Source organism: Nelumbo lutea, chromosome 5, assembly GCF_056320005.1.
Source record: "Nelumbo lutea isolate HS-2025 chromosome 5, American lotus-T2T, whole genome shotgun sequence".
Lineage (NCBI taxonomy): Eukaryota > Viridiplantae > Streptophyta > Magnoliopsida > Proteales > Nelumbonaceae > Nelumbo > Nelumbo lutea.
In genome coordinates, this window is record NC_142688.1 from 3558762 (window position 1) to 3568506 (window position 9745).

Sequence of the window (9745 nt, forward strand, 5' to 3'; positions counted from 1 at the left end):
ACCATCTCCACATCAATGGCCACTCAGGCCGAACTGAATGAGATGAAGACTGAATGGGCAACTTTGATGTTCGTCCTAAACACCTCCGTTGATGTCCAAGCTCAACTTGAGGAAATTAAGGGGGAGTGCGCCATCATGAAGAGAGCAACTACCAAGCAGGTTAGCACCTCAACCTTGCACACTCCTTCCTACATCAAGATTTGAGAGCCAACTCCCTATTCAGGCACTCGCGATGCACGAGAGCTCGACAACTTCTTGTGGCAAATGGAACAATACCTTGCTGCAAGCCAATGTTGTTGATGAAAGGACTCAGGTACATACAACTACAATGTATTTAACTGATACAACTACATTGTGGTGGCGCAGAAAGTGTGTTGACATAGAACACGGTACGTGCACCATACAATCATGGGTCAATTTTAAGCGAGAGTTGAAGAGACAGTTCTATCCAGAGAATGTGGAGTTCCTTGAACGCTGAAGGATGAAGTCCCTCGAGCACGGTGACTCGCTCCACTAGTATGTGAATGAATTCTCTGCTCTCACATTAGAAGTCACCAATATGTCAGATAAAGACCTATTGTTCAACTTCATGGATGGAAACGACGCAATGTTCAAGACCTTGCTTTTGCCATGGCCGTGGCCGAACAACTTAGTGAACTGAGATTGTCGGATGATGAAGGGACCAAGCCAGTCAGCCCATGTGCCGCACATTTGAGTAGGGGAGATAGACAATCAAGTCTCCCGAGAGAGAAGCATCCCTATCACAACCAGCCAGCACAGTACTAGAAGGGAAAGCACCCACAAGGAAGTCGCAGCTCCTACAACAAGTACCAAGGTAGACCAACCCATCCGCCTACAAGCTACATTTGTTGGGGGGAACACTTGACAAGACATTGCTCGAAGTGGGAGAAGCTAAATGCCCCCATTGCCAAGTTGAGTGATGATGACCATAGTGATGGGGAGTAGAGTATGCAGGCGCCAAGAGTGGGCGCCCTACAACTTTTCAATGCTATGATGAAGAAAGGGGCTACCTCCAAATAGCCCGCCTCAGTTAAGAGAGGACTGAGGTATGTTGATGTAACCATTGGCGGGAGGCCAACTAGGGCCCTAGTTGACACGGGGGCCACACACAACTTCATATCCATTGCAGAGGTCAAGAGACTTAATTTGGCCATCTCCAAAGAGCTCGACTGGCTCGAAGCAGTCAACACAGGTGCCAAACCAACTGAAGCCATGGCTCGCCGAGTAAGACTACAACTCGGTACCTAAGATGGAGAGATTGACCTCTCCATCGTTCACATAGAAGACTTCGATGTTGTCCTTGGAATGGACTTGATGATATAGGCAAAAGCGGCACTGGTGCCTCACCTTGACACCCTAATGATCTTGGACAAGTAGTCACCTTGCATGGTCAACATGATCACCACAACCAACACCAAGAAGAAACAAGTCTCAGCCTTGCAACTCCAACACCAACCTCAACCTTTGATGGCAAAGAAATCTACAACCACCACCACCATTGCAACCAAAAGTGATCGCAACAACTCTAGGAAGAAGTCAGCGCCAGCGTCAATGCCAACGTCGCCACAGCCTCAGCAATAGCAATAGAAGCCACCTTTGCAGCAAAAGCCGCACACGCCCACAACTGGTTGGCTTGAGAGAAGACCCAAGGCTAACTTCAACTATAACCGTACCCACTACCTCAATCATTGGGGAAAGCAAGTGTCACCCAAGCAATATAGGAATCACATTCTCACCCTTCCTCAAGCTGAACCACATAGTAGCACGGTGAGCAACCATCCTTGGGCAAAAAAATGCTGGGGAACCAATACCCAAAAAATCCAAACTATCATTTTGACCCAACCTTGGCCACCAATTTTCCTACCACCATCGAGGAACATCCAAAATCCTACCTTAAAGCAACCAAGCAGGGACTTAACTTAGGGACTAGCCATAGGTTTTCCCATCATCAAGAACATCCACAAGCCATCTACCCAACCTCCTATCTGGGCCTTGGAAGAAACCCTGTCTATGGAGCAGTTGAAAAACCTTCCTTCACCAACAAGAAGTTCAAGCCACAAGCAGAAGCTGGTCTTTGAGGATGAAGACGGAATTGAGTGGGGGAGAATGTTACAAGGGACCATTTTGCTACGCCTTCAAGTTCCATCACCACGCCCACAACATGCCATCCAAGTGTCCAAGTGTGTGTCTTGGGTGGGACATTGCATGTATTTTGTATGGGGGGACTGCCAATGGTATTATTGTAATTCTGTAGTATGACTTTTCATCTTTTTTATGTTTCCTATTGTCACTCCCCCAAAAGCTTAACGTACATTTTGAGGGGAGGTAGGTACTCGAGTGAGTCATAAGCGTGCAAAGGTTAAGCATGAGATCCCCTCGACACTGTATTGTGTGCTTGTGCTTACCATCAATCAATGCAATACAAGTAGCCTTTCAACTAATTTGTGTGCCTTCTTATTGCCTTTTGTGTGTTGTTGCTTGCATTCGTAGGCTTTCTCGACCCCATCGAGCGCCGCACAGGGCCTCGTTGAATAGCCCCGTGATAGTAGTGTGGGCCGAATCACACTATATCATAGAATGGTTTTCACCATATCTTAAAATCTTGTCCACAATTAAATCTCGTCGACCTTTCCGCGCCATGTCAGTCAATATCAAAATTAATGTTTCCCTACTTTGTAGAGTGCATTTACCCAAACTCACTAATTTCAAAATTGATGATTCCAAACTTTAGTTTGTGGACTTTTTCCTTTTAATAATTTGTATAAAAATTATGTTTTTTTATAAAATTATTTGATTTTATAAAAAATATTACTCTTGGCAATTTTCAATTTCTAATATATTATTGAATTATTTTTATATTTATTATTATTTATTATTTTTGTGATTTATTATTGCTTTTTATTAAATGGTTTTCACTAACTATCTTAATTATTCATACTATATACAAATGCATTAATTTGTATTTTCATGGTTAAGTTTTATTGTTCTATTTATAATGTATATTACTTTAAAAATAAAATTGTTTATTCTTGATTAAGAACATATATCATCACACATTGTAGGTTAGATGCATGGGATCAAAATATAGAATGTTGACTAAATTGCACAACACATTGTAGAATGCCTATAAGGTGTGATGTGGTTCAGTCCAGCCAGTTTTGTCCACAATGCATTATCGTATTGTGGAGTGGTTTGGACATGTCCATACCACAATTAAGGTGTGGTGTGGATGAAAATAGACCATCCAATATATCATCCACACTACAAAAAAAAAACCCTTGTTGATGAGCACAAGACTTAACCGTCTTGAAAAATAGTTATTTGAGTAAAGGTGATAAATAAAATAAAATAAAATAACATTAGACAAGATGATGATCAACGATATTCTCATCCTACCTACATATTATTATTGCATATAATCATTGTCTCTCCTCGTCAAACCTGAAACCTCAGCCATGTTTTGTCATGAACAACACATTTCAAATTTTCAATAGAAATAGATGTTGAAGATCATTTCTAATTTAAACTCCCAACATATGTTTTTTGAGTCCAGATTTCCTATCCACTCTCTACCCACCTTGAATTGCAGTCACACATCTATTAATTTATAATAGATATGTGTGGTTGCAATTCACGATGGGTAGAGTGTGGGTAGGAAATCCCGTTTGATGTTTTTTGGTCGTGATGGACATGTTTTTAAGTAGATGGAGTTATTATATGCTCCACTTATTACACTGTTATTACATCTCTATCTGTGCTGTAATTGGTTTTGGTGGACCTCTAAGAAAGAGAAAATTCTACTATAGTACCCTGAAATTTAGGGGTAGTGTCAAATTGGTCTCTGACGTTAATTGATTGTCAGTTATCTATTGGAAATGTCAAAAATATCCTTCAAAATAAGACATTGTTCATTGTCTTGTATTTTAATATTGGATTGATTATCTTGAAAGAAAAAGAGAGAAAAAATATGAAATATGATAGAAGGAATCAGGGAAATAATAAATAAAAACAAAAAAATAATTAGATAAAAGTGTATATCGGATTAAAAGTAGAAGACAATGATTTCATTAATTTAGAAACTCAAACACCTCAACCGATTTAGTCTCAGTTTTGAAGAAAATGAATAGTATTTTCTTTTTAAATATAATTTTGACATTTTCAACAGATAATTGAAGATTAGTTGGTGGGAAGACCAACGTGACACTTTTTGAAAATTTACGTAATGCGGTGACGAAGTTATCCCTGAGCCCAGGGAGATTCGCTGATTCGATCTCATCTAAAATCAGGCAAACCCAACCCGGCGGCTGAAGAAGTGAAGAGTCAAGTCAGGACCGCACAACATTAATCTCAAGAATAAAGTTTCAACCAGTGATCGATGTTTATCAAGAGAGAGAGATAGAGGTTGAACAAGTGATGATCGATCATGAGTACGTATTAAAAATTTAAAATAATGCACAGGTTTGCCCAAGCAGGAAAAACAAACAAATACAAGAAGGGTTCAACCAGCGGAGCCACGGTTCACTGCCTTGACGCAGTTGGTATGAACTTCGTACCCACAGTCGATGCATTGGTAAGCCCAGCCAAAGCCTTGCTCATCGCATTCGCAGCAAATAAAGGGTCCACCTCCCGTTCCCTCAGACACCAAGGTGAGCTCATGGCGATGCCCTGCATGGTACTCCGATAAGGGGAGACCCTTGGCTTCTTCATCCTTTAGCTTCTCAAGGAATTCCAATTGTGCCTTGGTGAAGGGGTATGCTTTCTCCTGGTAGAGGTTTATGAGGTTTCTCCCCTGCTTGGTGAGAGTCTTACCATCGGGCCCCAATATCACCAGACAAGGGACTCTTTGCACGTCGAAGTACTTGGTCAGGCTCCTCACGGTTGGGTCCCCAAACGGCAATGCTAGCCACGGCATGGTCCCGAAGTAGGAGTCGAACCCCACTTGTTCACTGTCGCTTGACACGAACACTATTTCAAAGTCCTCATTTTCTTTCTCTTCCACCAACATCTCTTTGATCTTATGGTAGATAGAGATCAGCTTCGGAGTAAACTTGAGGCAAGGTAGGCACCATTGGGCTGAGAAGTAGAGCCCAACAGTCTTCCCCACCAAGGACCCCACATCCACCTGCAAACACCATTACATTACATAATTAATTAAGAAATCTCAAGCCAGAGATATCTGTCACTAATTCAATCAGCACTAGACGACATATATGCATGGTTTGGAAACTTTCACATGTAGTTAATTAACTAGCGACATTTTCTGGACTGGAATGCCACTAGTGATTCAATAATAATTCAGGATTAATAAGTAATGCAGGCTAACCTGTTTAGGTACGGGATGGCCATGGCCCAAGAGAAAGTCTCTATTGTGGTTTGTAAGTAAGTTGGTTATGGTCTGATTCTCGTGCTTCTCCCTCTCTTCCTTCTCCAGCTCTTCTAACCTCTGTTTAGTAAATGGGAAAGCTCGGACACCATACCGATAAATGAGTTCAACACCATCACGTAATATTTCATCCTCTTCATTATCAGTACTGACGGGTTGGAGAATGATTAAGCATGGAATATCTTCGATTTCGAACCTTCGGTTCAAACCCTTTTTTGATTCCAGATCAGAGAATGGAATGGCAAGCCATGGCATGCTTGATCTATAACTGGCAAATGCATCACAGTCTTCATCCGACGATACAAACACCACTTCAAAACCACACCCACGACCCTTCAATTGCTCGTACACACCTGCTAGGATAGGTGTGAATTTTCGACATGGTGGGTACCAGTTGGCCGAGAAGTAGATGCCTACAACCTTGCCATCCAGGTCCGATACTTTCACCTGAAGAGATATAATCAACAAATAAGATCAGCCGGCCCAATCACCAATGCCATGATCCATCGATTCATTAATATCCAATATATATATATATATATATATAAATGCTGGTTTTGGTTTTCTGTTCTGAACCACCAAACAAAATTACAGCAAAGCTCATCAACGTGAATCATTTTTCTTTGTTAATTTTGATCAATTTCAAGAAAACATGACCCAATAGCTTCTCTGAAAAAATATCGTTCCTAAAATAGAAGCATATATAGGCCATAGAAAACATGTTTATGGTTCATAAAGTCTGTGTTTGGTTTGAAAGAAAAGGGCAGAGAAATGTGTACCAGGCTTCCCTAGCTAATTCCTTTCTTTTTCCCTACCTTTACTTTTAAACCAAACACAGCCCAAGTAACACATTTTCTAAAAACAAGAAACTAGAAAACATTCACGCATTCTAACTTTAATTATACAGTTTGGATAGAGAGATGTTAATAATTTCTTGTTTGATAACTAAGACTTTAAGAGTGATGTTGATATGGGCCAGAATCAGTAATGTTTGCTTAAAATTCTGAATCTAGTACAATTTTGGGTGACATGAGGATCACGTGCCATATGATTTCAGATATGCGCCCTACAGCACATCCCGCCATATATAGGGAAAATGATACTAATAGAAATGATGATGTCATCTGTAGATAGATACAGGGCGGATGTGCTGTGGGACGTTGTATGGCGCAGATGTGAACTCGTGGCAGATATGGAGAATCTAATTGAAAATAAAGTATCGATTCGATTTATGACACATGTCCTTCTGAGTTCTGAGATGTGGTCCATGGAGGGGTGATCTGAGCATTTAGCGCGTTTAACTCCAGGAAGACTGGAAAGCAAATAGGACTATAGGAGGTCCCATAAAGCAAAATGTAGATTAGCAGATGTTCTGGCTGGTTTTCGGGATTTGAAAAGCCATTATTACACAAATTGGGACCTCAACCTCTTAATTAAGCTAACCTACTTAATAAATAACAATAGATAATCAATTGATAGTAAGTACAGTGCACTGTCTCTAATTATCTACATTTATAACTACTGAAATTGACTAATCTGAGTGGGTAAGGGCTTTGCATTATTGACTGACATGTCCCCCGTTGAAAACCCATTTACAACATTTATGTTCTCCACTTCTTTGATCCAGGAGGCGGCTTGGAAATTGTAATTGAGAAGGATTTATGGCGAGCGCTTGTTCAGATCTACCCATCTTCAAACTCAAGTATCAATTAGAGAGAGAGAGAGTGGGAGGGGGAGATTATCTTTTGGGATAGGTGGGCGGCGGGGTGGGAGAGAAAATCTCTTTAAGATGAACTACTCTCTTGTTAAGAATATTAGAGAGCAAGATGAACTATTGTCTTAAAGGTTTAAGATTTAAGACACAAATTAAAAACCTTGAGATACATTTGTTAAGAATATTAGCTAGAACTAGAAGCTTTAGAGTATAAATTGATGCAGGAGGAACAAAAAGAATTATAAAAAAAATTAAAGTATCAGATCATGCGTCCGTACTATCTCTCTACGCAGAACGCACTCATAATCTGACCATATCGGATCTGTATTTCTTTTGTTTTGAACAATCAAAGTTAACGCGAGCGAGAGAGAGAGAGAGACCTGGTTTTCAGTTGGAGAGAGCAGAAAATCACGATCTTTGGAGGCCAATAGAGACGAAAATCTGGAGCTCGGTGCCTTGTAGGATTCACTGTTCAATACCCACATCTCATCTTTATTCATTTCCTTCTGGTTGTTGGTGGTGGTGTTCTCCAGACTGCTCACCTCATCCTTCTTCCTCTCTCTCTCTCTCTCTAAAAACATAAAGCACCTGTAAGGCTGCGACGACCCGTTCCTACATCCTTCCAGCTTCCAGGATTTTATATTAGAAATTCTGTTTTATTAACTACATGAGACATGGCCATCCATCATGTATTCTTACATTTGCATACATACCCCATCGTCACACATGTAGTGTCTGTCCTTTACATCTAAAGAGAGGATAACTAAAGTGTTTCACTGGCATACCGTAGTAATGACCCTTCCTCTTCAACATATCCGTTCCGATTAGCCCCAACTGAACCACCCGATATGGATAGATTGTCAAGATCATGGTATCTATTATCTTTTGGTATGGAAAAAACAAAGAAAATCTAAAGAAGATGGACCACGTGTAAGCGTGAGATGCTCTTTCTTTATTGATGGTGCGCAATTCAGCCGGTCCTACTTGTCAACGATCTTACCTCTGACTGGAGCAACGGGAAGCCTGAAACGGAGAAGATGAGGGAACTCCAGGGGGAACCCGGTGAGATTGCTTGGAAGCTCAAGTTAGTATTCTCTCAAAGGCAAAATAAAACCAGATGGCACAAAGTTTGCATACCTTGTTGTTGGGGGTAGGGGGCCTTTTATAATCACTTCGCACACTCACTTCGAGGCTTCTGTCAGGTCGGGTATGATTACTTTTGTGTTTCTGCCAGTTTGGGTGTCATCCCTTCTGTTGGGACAGAACCATCACTGCTCCTTGTCAGAGCAGTCTCTGTAACTAGAGATGGCGGTGGCAGGTGGCCGTTTGGAGTGCGGCTGTCAAGCATCAAATCTCAAGTCAGTTAGGTGCGCCACCCCTGGATACGAACTTCCTCGGTGTCAGGCACGGTACGGTTGTTCAGTTTGGCGTCCTAGAGGTGAAGTGCTGGAGTGGTGAGCGAGGTGAAGTCTTGGGTTCGGAGCTGTGTCCCGAACTGCCATAGGGCAGGCCAGTTTGGAGGTGCGTCCCGGACTGCCATAAGGCAGGCCAGTTCGGAGAGGAGTGTCCCGAACTGCCATAGGGCAAGCCAGTTCGGGTTACTGTCCTTTGAGTGGCTCGGGGCCTAAGGGAGAGTTCGGGCCCCTAGTAGGGAGTTCGGACCATTGGTTCCACGCTCGAAGTGCCTTTTGGGCGAGGGCTCTGCCCCCTAGGTGTCCGCTGCACAGACCTTCATGAGTGTCACGGAGTATGAGCTCGGCTTCGATAGGTCGCAAGCAACGCAAGTAGGGGAGCGTGTAGGACCGTCGGTACAACCATTTGTCTATTAAGACGTATTTGGCTGCCTGGCGCTGCACCCTCTTGGCTGCATTGTGGTCCGTAGGGAGGGTTCCATCTAGTAAGAAGCTCGCGAGTAGGTCGATCCAGCTCGGCTCTGCTTCAAGGACGGGAGCGACATCCTCTGCCCCACCGAGAATGCTAGGCCGAGGTAAGTCCTCTATGTACACAGTTTTCATGGTGTTGTGACTTGTGCTAGTTAACCGGGACAGGGCGTCGGCCTCAGTGTTCTCTGACCTCGGGATTTGCCTGATGAAGTGTGACAGGAAGTTGAGCAAAGCCTCTTTTACTTTCGCCAAGTATGCGATCATAGAGAGCTCGCGTGCTTCGTACTCGCCCGTAACTTGGTTGACCACGAGCTGGGAATCACTGCAGATGACTATGCTTTGCTCTTACCTTTTGCGCAAGGTTCAGCCCGGCTATCAGTGCCTCGTACTCTGCCTCATTGCTGGATGCCGCGAACTCAAAGCGTAGTGCATATTCCAATTTTGTGCCACCCGAGCCGCATAGGAATATTCCAGCCCTGTTTCCCTACTAGTTCGAGTAGCCATCTACGTGAAGGACCCAAGGCTCCTCACCCCAGTTCGCACTTGGCCTAACCAGGAGAGATGCCACACTGGCTGCTACTTAACGGGGTTTAGACTCTATTGGCTCGGGGGCTCCGGGTTTGCCCGAACTGGGGATCTCGGGCTCAACCGGCCCAGGGGCTTCGAGGCTGAATGTGCACTCGGTGATAAAATCTGCTAAGGCTTGGGCCTTAATGGCAGTCCGTGGCTTGTACTGGAGGTCGT

At 43.0% G+C, this 9745-nt stretch overlaps 1 protein-coding gene across 1 annotated transcript; it reads right to left on the reverse strand.

Annotated features, from left to right (window-relative positions):
- Window positions 1-4423: 4423 nt before the first annotated feature.
- On the reverse strand, window positions 4424-7834 carry LOC148849881 (putative nucleoredoxin 2). The gene is made up of 3 exons (XM_088946187.1): window positions 7499-7834; window positions 5345-5851; window positions 4424-5143 (listed from the first exon to the last, which is right to left on the reverse strand). Exons 1-3 carry the CDS (start codon window positions 7697-7699, stop codon window positions 4520-4522), a joined length of 1332 nt encoding a protein of 443 aa, XP_088802313.1. The 5' UTR covers window positions 7700-7834; the 3' UTR covers window positions 4424-4519.
- Between the last annotated feature and the right edge of the window lie 1911 nt (window positions 7835-9745).